The 18,181-nt window shown below is 41.6% G+C and overlaps 1 protein-coding gene across 1 annotated transcript in view; it reads left to right on the forward strand.

The window, feature by feature from the left end:
* The window catches only part of LOC122557967 (inactive serine protease PAMR1), a 155,576-nt gene that overhangs the window by 119,861 nt on the left and 17,534 nt on the right, over nt 1-18,181 (forward strand). The window contains exons 11-12 of the mRNA XM_043706264.2: nt 9,002-9,068; nt 9,965-10,197. Coding sequence (XP_043562199.2) covers nt 9,002-9,068; nt 9,965-10,197 — 300 coding nt within the window. The remainder of the gene's footprint in view (nt 1-9,001; nt 9,069-9,964; nt 10,198-18,181) is intronic.

Raw genomic sequence — 18,181 nt, forward strand, 5'->3', positions numbered from 1 at the left:
TTCTGTGATGTTGAGTGGATAAAGCATTGTTAAAAAAATACAAGGATCTTTACCTTGTGTTTAGTTCATTTTCTATCTGAAATTGTTTGATGCAACAGCATAGAGGAGCTTTAAACTAGGAGCACCTAAACTGCCTGAAGTGGATGTATTCCATCTGACAGTGTTAAAGAATGTTGAGGAAGTTTTATTTTGCTTTTAATTTGAACAGTGCCGAGGGAACTTTAATTTGTATCTAAGCCAGGTTCTCACTGACCAGACATTGATCAGCTAAATGTTGTCCTTTGTATTTAAAAATATTTGCAAGAACTGTTTTAGTTTTTAACAATATAATTTTACTTCTCTGTGAATGCAAAAATAATTATGAAATTGTAGGATCCAGGTTTAAAATAATCATTAACATATTGCACAATCTTAAATTATAAATGTCTGTTGCCTTGAATATCTTGTGTCTCCATTTAAACATAATGTGTAAGTAATTCCTGCATTAACTGTCTATTTTTAACTGTAATATTTTAACAGAATAATAAAATGGTAAGGAGTTAATTTTTACAAAAGTTTGCAACTAGAGACAAAACCATGAAGCAAAACTCACATTGTGTTAATGTACTCCAGGTAAATAAACAAGACCATGAGAAGGACAAATTGTTCTCATCAGGGCCTCATCTTATCAAATTTTAATTCTGAGCACAGAAGGGCAATGACCTTGGACAAAACATTTACCCAACTCTGATGAAATAGTGAACACTGATAAGCATGGATAGTGGGCTAGTGTTCAAATGGCTTCATCTAAGCCTCTCTTAAAAAGGTGCAAAATAGAAGCTGGACATAGCCACTTGAATTTTGTGCTGTCTGACATTCAACATTTCCTTGCTGATTTTCTACATCAACTCCATCTTCTTGCACTGTGATTCAGGAATTTAGAATATTGAATCGATCCTGGTGGTGATGAGGAATAGTAAGGAAAAGAAGTCAATTGTGGGAGAGATCTACAGATCTGTGATGTAGGAAGAGGAATACAAGAAGAAATATTGATCGCTCTGATGGTCCAGTAGACCATCAGAGGCCATAGGATTTAAGTTCAAATCACATCTTCTCTGGAGGTGTCTCAAAACATCACTGAACAGCTTGAACAAAAAAAAATCTACAAGAACAAATATTGGGTGCTTGTGATAAAGGGACAGAAATCATCATGGGTGATTTTGATCCATGTATAAACCTGGAAGAATCATTTGGTAATAGCCTCAATGAGGAATTCATTGAATGTTTTAGAGAGTGTCTTAAAGCAGCACATTCTGAACATGGTGTTGTGTAAAATGACAGGATTAATTAATGACTTCAGAGCAAAGGCACCTGTAGTAGCAGCAATCATATTAGAATTGAATTTTACATCCAATTTGAAAAGTAATGAGTGGTTCCAAGATTAACAAAAAGAGCAGCAATGTGGGCATGAAAGCTGAGCTGGATAGACTGAACTAGGATATTAGAATGTGAAATAGACCAGTGAAGAAGCAGTTGCAGACATTTTTTAGATTAGATTAGATTACATTACAGTGTGGAAACAGGCCCTTCGGCCCAACAAGTCCACACCAACCCGCCGAAGTGCAACCCACCCATACCCCTACATTTATCCTTTACCTAACACTACGGGCAATTTAGCATGGCCAATTCACCTGACCCGCACATCTTTGGACTGTGGGAGGAAACCGGAGCACCCGGAGGAAACCCACGTAGACACAGGGAGAACGTGCAAACTCCACACAGTCAGTCGCCTGAGGCGGGAATTGAACCCGGGTCTCTGGCGCTGTGAGGCAGCAGTGCTAACCACTGTGCCACCGTGCCGCCCACTCACCGTGCCGCCCAATATTTAAAGGGATATTTCAGAATACTCAAAGAGTGTAGTCCTGCTGTAAAGAAAATCCACAATCAATGGTTCTTTAAGGAAGATAAACTAGCTAGAAATGTAAAATCAGGTAGCAAGAATTTCAATAGGTATCTAGAAAGGAAAAAGTTAACGTGTGTTGTCATCTACAGGGTGAGAATGGGATCATTATGTTAGGTAATAAAGAAATGAAAGATATGATGAATAAATATTTACTTCTGTCTTTATGAAAGAGGATACAAAAACATCTCAGTAATATCTATAACTCAAAATGTGGAATGAAGAGAGGAACTTTGTGAAACTATAATCACTAAAAAAATGGTACTGTGCAAACTGATGGAACTGTGAGTTGGCAAATCTCCAAGTCCTGATGAACTTCATCCTTGTGTTTAAAAGAGGTGTCTAATGAGATAACAGGTGCATTGCTTTTAATTTTCCAAATTTTGTTGGATACTGAAATTGTTCCATTATACTTTAAAGTAATGAAATAACCTCTCTTCAGTTTGGGAGAGACAAAGAAAGCAGGATACTGTTAGCCAGTTAGCTTGACATCTCACTTGGGAAGGTGTAGGAATAGATCATTAAGATTATATCTGGGTCCTTGATAAAACTCAAGCTAGATGGGAAGAGTCAGCATGATTTTGTGAAAGTGAACTTAGCCAACTTAATAGAATTCTTTGGAGTAAGAAGTGCTCTGATTAAAGAGGATCCTGTTGACGTACTGTGCTTGGATTTCCATAAGGCACTTTATAATGTTGTACATGAAAGGTTATTATGCAAAGTAGGGGGTCAATAATATGGGGGTTACTTGTTTGGATAGATGTGTATGCTACCTGGCAGAAAACATAGCGAATGCGTAAATTGTTCTTTTTCAGACTGGTAGGATGACGATTGGGATCCCACAGGGGTCTGTAGGGAGCCCTCAATTCTTTACCAATTATATCAATGACCTAGATGAGGGGATCCAAGGCGTGGTGACTACATTTCCAGATGGAACAAAAATTGATAGGAACTTATGAAAATGACATACCACGGACATAGTCCGATATATTGGTTAAGTGAGTGGACAAAAATCTGACAAATGGAGTATAATGTGAAGTTGTTCACTTTGGCAGAAGAATAGAAAAGGCAGAGTATTATTTCAGTAGTGAACGTGTGCAGAATTCTTGGTTACAGAGGGGTCTAGATTATCAGTCACAATGGGTTAGAATACAGGTACAGCAAGTGATTAAGAAGGCTAATGGAATGCCTAATCTTTATTATAAAAGGAATTAAACATAAAAGGAAGAATGTTGTGCTTTGGTTAAACAAGACATTGGTGTGACTATGTCTCGAATATATAGTTTTAGTCTCCTTACTGAAGGAAGGATTTAGGTGCATTGGAGGTGGTTTAGAGAAGGTTTATCAGATTGATACCTGGAATGAGCAGGTTGTCATGTGAGGAAACGTTGGACAAGTTAGGCTTGTTTTCACTAGAGTTTAGAAGGGCGAAGTTAATTTGTTTGAAGTTTATAAGATCCTGAATGACCTTGACAAGATGAAAGTGAAAAGGATGCTGCCTCCTGTGGGTGAATTAAGATCACTGGACACTGGGAGACTGTTTGAAAATTAGGGGTCACCCTTTTAGGACAGAGAAACGAGGAATATATTTTCTCTGAAGGTTCTGATTGAAGCAGAGGTAAATTGATTCTTGTTAGGCAAAGGCGTGGGAACATGAAAATTTGAACACAGGCAGACCATCCATGATCATTTTGAATGGCAGAGGAGACTTGAAGATTCAAACTTCTGCTCCATGTTTGTGTGTGTCTGACAACCAGGGAAGTTTGATGTGAAGAATATATGTCTTCCACTCTCCTAATTCTGACATCCAGGAAGGAGAATACCCCAGCGACGTGAATGAGTGTATATTGATCCAGAGAAGCTGTAAAGTGTGATTGCTTCATTGCAAATTTGTGCCATAAATGCACAAGAGCGGGAGCAATCTGCAGGCAAAGATAGGGGGCAAGGCCAGGAATTTGAGGAACTGCAGTACATATCAGGCAGGAGAGAGAGAAGGATTTGAGTTTCACAGAGATCCACTATCATATTCCAAATGTTTCTAACTTAACACTCATTGTAAGTACTGTTTATGCAGTTGCTGGTACAAGCTATATTGGATGGTTTGCAGATGAGCTGGAACCCCAGGCTGTGTATAAATGGAGATCCAGCTGGTAACAAGTAGGTTATCGGCCTGTGGACTAATATTCAGTTATCGATGACAAAGGCCTTCTGCTTGCTAACAACTATGTGATTGACTCCCAGGTAGCTTAGCTGCTTGGGGCTGTGTTTAAAGGGTGAAGCCATCAAATCTCCACAGGCTTAGGAGCTGTTTCTGTTCTTTGCTGTAAAAGTCTGTCAGAACAGAGAAGAATTGTTAGTAAACAGGACACACTCTTTTTCGCAGCAGTAACTGCTTTGTGGTATGTTTTAAATAATTCTTAGAAAGTTACTGAGTGGATGAGTAAATATGCAAATGGTACAATGAGTGAGGTAGCTAAGTGGGTAAAGTGGTAAATGTGTAGATAGATGGGCAATAGAAAATAGAACATTACAGTGCAGTACAGGCCCTTCGGCCCCACGATGTTGCATTCTCGTCCATTTGCCTATCCAATGACCATTTAAATGCCCTTAAAGTTGGTGAGGCGAAAGTGAGGACTGCAGATGCTGGAGATTAGAGTCAAGATTAGAGTTGTGTTGGAAAAGCACAGCAGGTCAGGCAGCATCCGAGGAGCAGGAAAATCGACATTTCGGGCAAAAACCCTTCATCAGGCATCATTCCTGATGAAGGGCCTTTGCCCGAAATGTCAATTTTCCTTAAAGTTGGTGAGTCTACTACTGTTGCAGGCAGTGTGTTCCATGCCCCTACTACTCTCTGAGTAAAGAAACTACTTCTGATGTCTGACCTATATCTCTCACATCTAAATTTAAAGCTATGGCCCCTTGTGCTAGCCATCAGTATCGGAGGAGAAAGGCTGTCACTGTCCAACCTAACTAGCGCTCTGATATCTTATATGTCTGAATTAAGTCACCTCTCAACCTTCTTCTCTCTAAAGAAAACAGCCTCATGTCCCTCAGCCTTTCCTCGTAAGACCTTCCCCCCATACCAGGCAACATCCTAGTAAATCTCCTCTGAACCCTTCCACATCCTTCCTATAATGTGATGACCAGAACTCTACGCAATACCCCAAGTGGCCACACCAGAGTTTTGTACAGCTGCAGCATGTTCTCATGGTTCAGAAACTCAATCCCTCTATCAATAAAAGCTAACATACCATATGCCTTCTTAACAACCCTATCAACCTGGGTGGCAACTTTCAAGGATCTATGTACCTGGACACCAAGATCTCTCTGCTCATCTACACTGCCAAGAATTTTACATTAGCCCAGAACTCTGCATTCTTGTTACTCCTTCCAAAGTGAATCATCTCACACTTTTCTGCATTCAACTCCATTTGCCACCTCTCAAACCAGTTCTGCAGCTTATCTATGTCTCTCTGTAACCTGCAACATCTTTCTGCACTGTCCACAACTTTACCAACCTTAGTGTCATCCTCAAATTTACTGACCCATTCTTCTATGCCCTCATCCAGGTCATTTATATAAATGACAAACAACAGCGGACGCAAAACTGACCCTTGTGGTACCCAACTAGTAACTGAACTCCAGGATGAATATTTCTCATCAATCACCTCTTCTTTCAGCTCGCCAATTTCTGATCCAAACCACTAAATCACCCTCAATCCCATGCCTCTGTATTTTGTGCAATTGCCTACCGTGGGGAACCTTATCAGACACCTTACTGGAATCCATATATACCACATCAACCGCTTTATCCTCATCCACCTGTTTGATCACCTTCTTAAAGAACTCAATAAGTTTCGTGAGGCACGACCTACCCAAACTGTGTTGACTATCCCAAATCAATTTATTCCTCTCGAGATGACTATAAATCCTATCTCTTCTAACCTTTTCCAACACTTTACCCACAACTGAAGTAAGGCTCACAGGTCTATAATTTTCAGGGTTGTCTCTACTTCCCTTCTCGAACAAGGGAACAACATTTGCTATCCTCCAATCTTCTGGCACTATTCCTGTAGACAGTGACAACATAAAGATCAAAGCCAAAGGCTCGGCAATCTCCTCTCTGGCTTCCCAGAGAATCTTAGGATAAATCCCATCTGGCCCAAAGGACTTACCTGTTCTTACACTTTCCAGAATTGCTAACACCTCCTCTTCTGCGCTTCAATCCCATTCTAGTCCAATAGCCTGTATCTCTGTATTCTCCTCGATCACATTGTCCTTTTCTAGTGTGAATGCTGGCGAAAAGTATTCATTTAGCGTTTCCCCACCTCCTCTGACTCCACATACAACTTCCCACTACTGTGCTTGATTGGCCCTAAATGTACTCTAGTCATTCTTTTTTTCCTGTTATAGGTATAGAAAGCCTTAGGGTCTTCCTTGATCCTATCAGCCAATGACTTCTCATGTCCCCTCCTGGATCTTCTTAGGTCTCTTCCTCTTGAAGCGAGATTCAACTTCATTAGTAAACCAGGGCTCCTGTGCTTAACAACTTCTTCCTGCCTGACCAGTACATAATTATCAAGGACCCGCAGTAGGTGTTCCTTGAACAAGCTCCACATTTCAATTGTGCCAGTCCCCTGTAGTTTCCTTCCCCCATCCTATGCATCCTAACTAATTGCCTTTTCACCAGCCATAACTCTTGCCCTGCAGTATATACCTATCCCTTTCCATCACTAATGTAAACATAACCGAATTGTGGTCGCTATCACCAAAGTGCTCACCTACCTCCAAATCTTAACACCTGACCGGGTTCATTACCTAGCACCAAGTCTAATGTGGCCTTGCCCCTTGTTGGCCTGTTTACATACTGTGTCAGGAAACCCTCCCATCTAAAGTACTTGAACTATAGTACTCCCAGTCAATATTTGGAAAGTTAAAGTCCCCCAAACAACTACTCTGTTACTCTCAATCCTATTGAGGATCATCTTCGCTATCCTATCCTCTACATCTCTGGAACTATTTAGAGGTTTACAGAAAACTCCCAACAGGGTAATCTCTCCTTTCCTGTTTCTAATCTCAGCCCATACTACCTCAGTAGAGGAGTCCTCAAACGTCCTTTCTGCAATCGTAATACTGTCTTCGACTAACAGTGCCACACTACCCCCTCTTTTACCATTTTCTTTGTTCTTACTAAAACATCTAATTCCCAGAACCTGCAATAACTATTCCTGTCCCTGTTCTACCCATGTCTCTGAAGTGGCCACAACATCGAAATCCCAGGTGCCAACCCATGCTGCAAGTTCACCTACCTTATTCTGGATGCTCCTGGTGTTGAAGTAGACACACTTCTTGCCTGCCAGTCCCTTCTTGTGATCTTGAAATCTTAGTTCTGACTTCACTACTCTCATCCTCCTGTATACTCGAACTACAATTTTGGATTCCCCCCAGGATATTGGTACCACTGTGGTTCAGGTGAAGACCATCCTGTTTGTAGAGGTCTCACCTACCCCAGAAAGAGCCCCAATTATCCAAGAATCCAAAACCCTCCTTCCTGCACCATCCCTGTAGCCACATGTTCAACTCCTCTCCCTATTCCTCTCTTCGCTAGCACATGGCACGGGCAACAAACCAGAGATAACAACTCTGTTTGTTCTAGCTCTAAGATTCCACCCTAGCTCCCTGAATTTCTGCTTTAAATCCCAAGTCTCTTCCTGCCTATGCCGTTGGTACCTATGTGCACCACGACTTGGGGCTGCACCCCATCCCCTTCAAGGATTCCGAAAACACAATCAGAGACATCACGAACCTTGGCACCTGGGAGGCAACACATCAACTGTGAGTCTCCCTTGTTCCCACAGAACCTTCTATCTGTCTCCCTAACTATGGAGTCCCCAGTGACTAATGCTCTGCTCCTCTTCCCCCTTCCCTTCTGAGCAACAGGGACAGACTCTGTGCCAGACACCTGTGCCCTACTGCTGAGCCCTGGTAAGTAACCCCCTTCTTCCCACCCCAACAGTATCTAAAATGGTATACCTGTTGTTGAGGGGAACGCTCACATGGGATCTCTGCACTACCTACCAGTTCCCTTTGCGTCCCCTGACGGTAACCCATCTACCTTCTTCTTTTACCTGAGATATGACTACCTCCCTGTAACTCTTCTCAATAACCCCCTCCATGTACCGTATGATCCGAAGTTAATGCAGCTCCAGTTCCCTAACATGGTTTTCGAGGAGCTGGAGTTGGGTGCACTTCCCACAGATGCAGTCTGCAGGGACACTACTGGTGGCTCTCACCTCCCACATTCCGCAGGAGGAACATTCAACTGCCCTAACATCCATTACCACTATTCTAAATTCCCAACGAGATTACTGAAAAACTAATAAAAAATAAATAAACCAGTCACCTTACCAGTTGATGCACAGAACCTTTTTCGTTTGGTTAGAGGAGGAGGTTGAGTGGGAGAGACTACTTGAGAAGTGTTTCGGGTAAAACAACCACCCAAATATAAAGCCTCACTTAACTAGCAGTCCCCTGTCTGCTCCTGCTCACTGTGCACTCCGCCCAAACACGAGGTAAACCTTTATATCTTTTAAAATGTTACCTTCCCATGGGGCCTTTGGCCCTCGCTGTCATTTCTCCCACTCCAACTGCCACCGGAAAAATGTGATGTAAGTGAGTAATTGTTGGTGATGATCAGGTTGGAGGTAGTCAGGTTGCAGATTAGTCAGACCTATTCAGAATATATCTTTGGGTCTTTAATCCTGGCCTTTGGATTATTGCTACCACTAAACTAGGCTGATACTATGCACCAACTACAACCTTTGCTCTTAACGCCACAGTAACATGTTGTGCTGGGTATATTTATAATGATAGAGTTTGCTATATACCACTCTAATGTTACAAATATCCCCAGCATTAGGTGTTGCTCTGGATTTAAGGGGAAGGTTTGTAGTTGGTGTAAAGTACACTCTATGAGCAAGCCTTTCTTTCAGTTTAAAGATGGAGGTGAGGTAATGAATTATCTCCCTACTGATTTGCTTATATATGATTCTTTTGTTTCAGCTTGCAAACAACCTAAGCTTCCTAATCTGGTGAAACAGAAAATTTTGTCAACACAACCTCAGACCAGGTAAGTGTTCAGTTCCTGTGATTGGAAAGCAATGTAAAATTCTCTTGATGTAGCTTTTAATGCCTTGAATTTCCTTTTCCCAGATGCAGGCCAATTTGCAGGTACAAAATGGTATGTAGGACTTAAAACTCAGATGACTAGATTTATCATAGACACCATATTGGGAAGCGTGGTGGCTGGATGCACTCTTCATGGGAGAAGCACTGAGCCAGTCTTCTGGCAGCAGCAAAGCCTTCCCCCTTGAAGGTCAAAGGGGCTGATGTGGGAATCCCCGCTACTGACAGTGGAATGTCATTGAGGTTTATTATTGAGCCAACTAAACACATTATGTTATTGTTTCTGACCTCAGCACAAATTGTGGTGAACTTTAGCTTTGGCCTCCTGGACTGTGAGGAGTTGTGAGGATTGCAGAACTCCTTGCTGTCAGGAACCCTGTATCCATGCCCCCCACCCACTACCCTAACCTGCCTTCAATCATCCACACCGTTGGATCTTTCTGCATTCCTTGAAGTTTGGTACTTATATTATTACCAGCAACAGCTGCTCCCGATAGCGTTGAAAGCAATGAAGAGCTGGCTGCAGGAAATACTTAGACCACTAGAACCTCAATTATTAGAAAACCTGCTTGAAAGGCGCATAGTTCCATTAACCTTTCAACTGATGGGACTTCCCCGTCACTTCTCTAAATGGAAAGTGAAATTCTCATTCGCCCAACAAAATTCGAGCTGTAGGCAAAAACAATCTCGCTCACACAGCCACAGGTGCTAACAGACATGAGATCTAATGACAGAATCTTAAGTGTTCATGACTGATGATATTTATATATTTTTGAAAATGCAATGACCTTATCACATTATATCTATTATATGTCTTATGTTGCTTGTTTTCACCATCAGGAAGACTCCACTACATAGACTGTTTTCTACTATACAAGACAAGGAGCTATCCCAAATTTCTCCCACTAAAATCCCTGTACATCATATTGGGAATCTTCCTGCAGGTTTCTTTCATCCCCACACACAGCTGGAATATGAGTGTATCTCCCCTTTCTACAGGCGTCTTGGAAGCAAGAAAAGGACATGTCTTAAAACGGGAAAATGGAGTGGACGATCACCAACATGTATTCCAAGTAAGTTATTTAACTTCTCCTCTTCCCTATCTTATGTGAGAAGGGTGTGTAACAACATTTAACCTTCTGATATCATGCCACCTCTCTGTAAGAGCAATTCAGCTAATCCCAGTCCACTTCTACTGCATTGCCCTGAGTTTTTTTTTCCATCTTCACATAATAATTCAATTCTCTTTTGAAAGTCACAATTGAAGCTGTCTCCACTTCAATGTCACACAGTTGTACATTCCAGATCTTCACCACTTGGACATTAAAAAGTTTCCTTTCATGTCGCTATGGATTCTTTTTGCCATTCACCTTAAATCAACCCTCTGCCAAGGACTAGTTACTTCTTATTTACTTTGTTCAAGTTTTTGAACACCCTGAAATCTCTTGTCCATATTCTCTGAGAAGGACATTCCCAATTTGACTATTCTATTCATACAGCGATATCACTTGTCCCTGAAACCATTCTCAAATCTTTTCTGCTTGCTCACGACTACTTGCACATCTTTTCTAAATTGTGGTATCTACGTTTGGACACAGGGCTCTAGTTGAGGTCAAATGAGTGTTTTCTAAAAGTTTCAGCGTAACTTATTTTCATTTTTACTCAAGATTTCTATTTATAAGCTCTGCTTTACTTACAAACACCTTTACTTTGGCTTTGCCACCTTGGTACTCCCAGTCCCATTGCTCTTGTACCATTTTTAGAACTGTACCCCTTTTATCTTATGTTGCCTGTCTTGTTTACCTACCATTAATAAACCACTTCACATTTTTTGTAATAGTTTTAATTTACCACAAATCCACCCATTCCACAGAGCTGTCTACTCTTGTAGTATTATTTTTACCCGTTCAAAGTTATAATACTTTCAGATTTTGTGTTGTCTGCATATTTATAAATTGTTCCCTGCAAACTCAAATCAATATCATACATGCAGATTTAAAAAGTCCTAAAAGTTCATATTCTAGGGAATTTGCACTTCTCTTTTGTACCTATATCCCTTTCCTATGTCAGAACAAAATCCCCATTCACCACAAATCTGTTTCATGAAACTTGACCAATGTTATATCCATTCTGCAGCTGTCCCTTTTATTCTATGAGTTTTAATTTTGCTAACAAGACTGGCATTTTAATGGGTGGCATTTAATTAACTCCCCTTTGTAAGTCTATGTACACGAAATAAACTGCATTATTTCAACAACTTTCTGGTACCTTGTCAAAAAACCTCAAGCAGATTGGTTAAATAATTACCCCTTAATTTATTTTCTTAATTAATCAATATTTGTAAAGTGACTATTATTTTTTATTAATACTTATCTAACCTTAATTTGGCTATTCATAACACCTAAGAAATACAAAAATCCACTGCCGTTTTGATTCCTGATGAGGAATCATCAGTTACAATCTTGAAAAAGAAATGCTGTTAGATTAGTTGACTTTGTTGAATTTCTCTAGTCATCGAGCATTCCCACACCTACCAGCCTTTCCTTTCACTCTCTAACTGTTTCTGGACTTTCATTATCTAATTTTTGAAGTTTTCCCATCCACCCCAAATCCACGTTTTAAAATTCATGCATAATACTGTCAAAATCGGCCTTCCTCCAATTTATAACTTTAACTTTTATATCTGGTCTATCCTTTTCCATCACTATTTTAAAACTAATAGAATTATGGTCGCTGGCCCCAAAGTGCTCCCCCACTGACACTTCAGTCACCTGCCCTGCCTTATTTCCCAAGAGTAAGTCAAGTTTGGCACCTTCTCAAGTAGGTGCATTCACATATTGAATCAGAAAATCTTCTTGTACACACTTAACAAATTCTTCCCCATCTAAACCCTTAACACTATGGCAGTTCATGTTTGGAAAGTTAAAGCCACCCGATTATTCTTACACTTAATTGAGATCTCCTTACAAGTTTGTTTCTCAATTTCCCTCTGACTGTCAGGGAGTCTATAATACAATCCTAATAAGTTGATTATCCCTTTCTTATTTCTCAGTTCCAAATAATTTCCCTGGATATATTTCTGGGAATATTCTCCCTCAGTACAGTTATAATACTATTCCTTATCAAAAGTGCCACTCCCCCTCCTCTCTTGCCTTCCTTTCTGTCCTTCCTGTAGCATTTGTATCCTGGAACATTAAGCTGCAAGTCCTGTCCATCCCTGAGCCATGTTTCTGTAATTGCTATGATATCCCAGTCCCATGTTCCTAACCATGCCCTGAGTTCATCTGCCTTCCTTGTTAGGCTTCTTGCATTGAAATAAATACAGTTTAATTTATCAATCCTACCGTGTTCTCTGCTTTGTCTCTGCATGCCCTGACTGTACCAGTCTCAGATTGATCTCTTTCCTCACTATCTCCCTGGGTCCCACAAGCCTCCACTTTACTAATTTAAATCTCCTGAGCTGCTCTAGCAAATCTCCCTGCCAGTATATTAAGTTACCTTCCAATTCAGGTGCAATCCGTCCTTCTTGTATAGGTCACTTCTACCCCAGAAGAGATTCCAATGATCCTTCTTCCATACACCAGCTCCTCAACCATGCATTCATCTGCTCTATCCTCCTATTCCTACCCTCACTAGCTTGCAACACCAGGAGTAATCCAGATATTACTACTCTCGAGGATCTCCTTTTCAAATTCCTGCTGTTAAATTCTCCCTTCAGAACCTAATCCTTTTGCCTTCCGATGTCATTGGTTCCAATGTGTACAATGACCTCCTGTGGTCCCACTCCCCCTTGAGAACATTCTGCGCCTTCTCTGAGACACCCTTGATCCTGGCACCAGGGAGGGAACACACTATTCTGATTTTTCACTGTTGGCACCACAGAAATGTCTATCTACCTCGGACTAGAAAGTTCCCTAACACAATTGATCTCTTGGAACCCGATGTACCTCTGAATAGGTACTTTGGATTTGTCTTCTCTGGGGAAGGCACATGCAATCTCCCAGATGTAATAGTGGCTAAAGGACCTAGGGTAATGGATGAACTGAAGGGAATTTATATTAGAAGGAAATGGTGCTGGATAGACTGTTAGGTCTGAAGGTTGATAAGTCCCCAGGACCTGATGGTCTGCATCCCAGGGTACTTAAGGAGGTGGCTTTACAAATTGTGGATTCACAATCATTTTCCAATGTTCGAGATTCAGGATCAGTTCCTGCAGATTGGAGGGTGGCTAATTTTGTCCCACTTTTCAAGAAAAGAGGGAGAGAGAAAACAGACAATTATAGACCGGTTAGCCTGACGTCAGTGGTGGGAAAGATGCTGGAATCAATTATACAAGATGAAATTACGACTCATTTGGATAGCAGTAACAGGATAGGTCAGAGTCAGCATGGATTTATGAAGGGGAAATCGTGCTTGACTAACCTTCTGGAATTTTTTGAGGATGTAAGTATGAAGATGGACAAGGGAGATCCAGTGGACCTGTACTTTCAGAAATCCTTTGATACAGTCTCACATAGGAGATTAGTGAGTAAAATTAGGGCACATGGTATTGGGGGCAAAATACTGACTTGGATTGAAAATTGGCTGGCTGACAGGAAGCAAAGGGTAGTGATAAATGGGTCCCTTTGGAATGGCAGGTGGTGACCAGTGGGGTACCACGAGGTTCGGTACTGGGACCGCAGCTGTTTACAATATACATTAATGACATAGATGAAGGTATTAAAAGTTCTATTAGCAAATTTGCTGATGACACAAAGCTGGGTGGCAGGGTGAAATGTGAGGAGGATGTTATGAGAATACAGGGTGACTTAGACAGGCTAAGTGAATGGGCGGATGCATGGCAGATGCAGTTCAATGTGGATAAATGTGTAGTTATCCACTTTGGTGGCAAGAATAGGAAGGCAGATTACTATCTAAATGGAGTCAAGTTAAGTAAAGGGGAAGTACAATGAGATCTAGGTGTTCTTCTACATTAGTTAATGAAAGCAAACATGCAAGTACAGCAGGCAGTGAAGAAAGCTAATGGCATGCTGGCCTTCATAACAAGAGGAATTGAGTACAGGAGCAAAGAGATCTTTCTGCAGATGTACAGGGCTCTGGTGAGACTACACCTAGAGTATTGTGTGCAGTTTTGGTCTCCAAATTTAAGGGAGGACATTCTGGCTATTGAGGGAGTGCAACGTAGGTTCACGAGGTCAGTTCCCGGAATGGCGGGACTGTCATATATTGGAGCCACTCGGCTTGTGTGCACTTGAGTTTCGAAGGATGAGAGGGGATCTGATTGAGACGTATAAGATTATTAAAGGATTGCATACTCTGGAGGCAGGAAACACGTTTCCGCTGATAGGTAAGTTCAGAACCAGAGGACACAGTTTAAAAATAAGGGGTAGGCCATTTAGAACAGAGTTGAGGAGAAACTTCTTCACCCAGAGAGTGGTGGATATGTGGAATGCTGTGCCCCAGAAGGCAGTGGAGGCCAAGTCTCTGAATACTTTCAAGAAAGAGATGGATAGAGCTCTTAAAGATAGTGGAATCAAGGGCTATAGGGATAAGGCAGGATCAGGATACTGATTGTGGATGATCAGCCATGATCATAATGAATGGTGGTGCTGGCTCGAAGGGCCGAATGGCCTACTCATGCACCTGTTGTCTATTGTCTATTGCATTAGAGCCAGTCTCGATACCAGAAACTTGGCTGTTCGAGCTACATTCCCCTGAGAATCCATCACCCCCTACATGTTCCAAAACAGCATACTTATTTGAAATGAGGATGGCCACAGAAGACTCCTGCATTACCTGCCTACCTCTCTTACCTTTCCTGGAGTTAGCCCATTTCTATGACTGTATCTGCAACTTTTTTCCCTTCCTATAACTGCTGTCCATCACATCCCCTTGCTCTTGTAAATTATTCATTGCTTCTAGCTGTCTCTCCAACTGATCCACCCCTCTAATTGTTAAAAATGCATTGGATCATTTCATTGATTTGATGTCATCAAAACACTAAATTCAATTTTGGGATTGGAGTTTGGTATCTGGGGCATAATTTAAACTGGCTGAATTTGAATTTGTTTTTCTTCCATGGCATCGCAACTCCAGCTATTTGTTTCAACCAGTGTTACATTTTTTAATTGTTCAGGACACTGCGCTTTCAGTCCTTGCTCGCTTCCTCTCTCTTTTAAAGGTACAGTACACTTCTATACGTTCATAACAAATGCTAGATCTAGATGATGGGTAGATTTTTTTTCATTCATTCATAGGATGAGAGTGTTGCTGACTAATCCAGCATTTATTGTCCATCCCTAATTGCCCAGAGGGCAGTTAAGAGGCAACCACATTGCTATGGGTCTGGAGTCACATGTAGTCCAGACCAGATAAGAATTGCAGTTTCCTTCCCTAAAAAATGTTAGCAAACCAAATGAGTCTTTCTGACAATTGACATGGTCGTCAGTAGACTCTTAATTCCAGATTTTTTTTTTCAATTGGATTCAAATTCCACCATCTGCTGTGGCAGGATTCAATCTCAGATCCCAAACATTACCTGGGTCTCTGGATTAAAAGTCCAGCAATAATACCACTTGGCCATCGCCTCCCAAATGTTTGGGTGGAACATAAATTCGGTTGGATTGGCTGGGTCAAATGGCTTGCTTCTGTGCCATATCTTATGTTATCCTACACTGTCACCCAACTGGGGTGATGCAGCCTAAATGGTAGTGAAGGCCAAGAACTACTCAAGAGGGTCTTACAACACTATTGGCAAGTCAGCAGCTTTCTTCTAGTTATGCTGCAGATTGCACTGTGTGAGAGTAGCAAAGTTACTTCAAAACAGGCACAAAATGAGTGATTATTTTTCTTTCTATTATTGAATTGTTGGTTAAAGTTAGTGAGTGAAGAGTTTTGATATTGCTTTTTATTGAATGATGTTAATCAAGGAGAATTTGTGGTGATGAGTCTGAAATCAATATAGGTTTTGAAATGGTATGTCCCCAGTGAGGTGCAGAAGCTCCTTTTTAACTAAAGCAAAACCCTCACAATGTGGTCCCTTGTGCTCTGCACAGTTGCACAAGGTGGATGTGGTCATCTCTCTCCTTCTCCTCCTCCTTCCTCCCAAGGTAGCGGTGGACCCTCAGAATGACTCAGTTGTGGAGAATGCACAACACTATTACAATTATTGCCTCCCTCTCAGATGTACAGAGACCCTCCTGAGCAGTCTACGAAGCAAAACCTGATTGAGGAGATCAGTATTTTGCCGCACAGTACTGAGTGGCTCAGTATCTTCTCTGAACTCATTGGATGGGATGAAATATGCGGTTTTGTTACCAATGTGTGGAAGAGCTATTCTCTGTTGCTTCCTGGCTTAAGTCTGTAGCTGATGTGGACTTTTGCAGGACAAATATGATGTGGCTCCTTCCAAAGTACCATCATTCACAGAGTCGAATTTCATGTTCAGAGAGTGGCAAATCTTGTGTTCCTGAATTGTCGACATGGGGATCCTGCAGAGCTATGGCGAGTTGTACCTGCACTAGCAGGACGATATTCTGGAGAATCTCTTGCCGTTTTAATCCTGACATTCCCTCTTCAGAGAGAATACAGTGCCTCTGCAATGTGTAGATGCATCAAAGAGATCACATTCTTCTTCTACAACAGTCCAATGATATACAGTGGTGACGACATTCATAGCCTATTAGGAGGGTCATCTTTACATTAGTGTGAAGTCCAAGTTTGTGTGAAGTCCAGGTTTGTGTGAAGAAGGTGGCACGCCTTAATAATTACCTTCCCAGTGAATCAAAGCTTCTGTGAGTAATGTCCCTGGCTCATCACTATGTGAAAATGATGCTTCTGGAACACAATTGATAGGCAAAACCTGTTAGAGCCCTCCTCCTCTGCTCTTTTGAAAGTCTTTTTTTCCCCTCCCCATGACTGCTGGTCACTTACAGACTGAGATGTATTGCAAAATTTGTCCCCACACCTGTATGCCTGTCCTTCCTCCCTTTCTGCCTGCAGCATATTCTGCCAGTAATTCACCACAGTTCTTCCACAAACTCTGCTTTCACCAAAATAAGTTAAAACGCAATACCTTCAATTATATTTATTCATTCATAGGCTGTGGATATCAATGACTGGCCAGTATTTGTTGCCCATACCCAAATGATGAAGTGCTTATCACTGACGTGAACTTCCAGGCATTATATTTAAAAGCCAACTGCTCACCACTTCAAACATTATAAGCCGCAAACTGGTCCTCACTTTGTGGTGCTCAATTATTATAACATGAAGGGAATGGAAAGCTCCCACATTCCACAGACAGGGACCTGGAAGTATTGGTGGATGGGCTAGTGGAAAGGAGGTCAGTCACAGAGTCATAGAGATGTACAGCATGAAAACAGACCCTGTCCATGCCGACCAGATACCCCAACCCAATCTAGTCCCACCTGCCAGCACGCGGCCCATATCCCTCCAAACCCTTCCTATTCATATACCCATCCAAATGCCTCTTAAATGTTGCAATTGTACCAGCCTCCACCACATCCTCTCGCAGCTCATTCCATTCAAGTACCATCCGCTGCATGAAAAAGTTGCCGCTTAGGTCTCTTTTATATCTTTCCCCTCTCACCCTAAACCTATGCCCTCTAGTTCTGGACTCCCCGACCCCAGGGAAAAGACTTTGTCTATTTATCCTATCCATGCCCCTCATAATTTTGTAAACCTCTATAAAGTCACCCCTCAGCCTCCGATGCTCCAGGGAAAACAGTCCCAGCCTGTTCAGCCTCTCCCTGTAGCTCAAATCCTCCAACCCTGGCAACATCCTTGCAAATCTTTTCTGAACCCTTTCAAGTTTCACAACATCTTTCTGATAGGAAGGAGACCAAAATTGCACACAATATTCCAACAGTGGCCTAACTAATGACCTGTACAGCTGCAACATGACCTCCCAATTCCTGTACTCAATACTCTGACCAATAAAGGAGAGCATACCAAATGCCTTCTTCACTATCCTATCTACCTGCAACTCCATTTTCAAGGATCTATGAACCTGCACTCCAAGGTCTCTTTGTTCAG

This window comes from Chiloscyllium plagiosum, unplaced genomic scaffold (genome assembly GCF_037043375.1).
Source record: "Chiloscyllium plagiosum isolate Xiang-an unplaced genomic scaffold, Cpla_swu_hap1 HiC_scaffold_18, whole genome shotgun sequence".
NCBI classification, from domain to species: Eukaryota; Metazoa; Chordata; class Chondrichthyes; order Orectolobiformes; family Hemiscylliidae; genus Chiloscyllium; species Chiloscyllium plagiosum.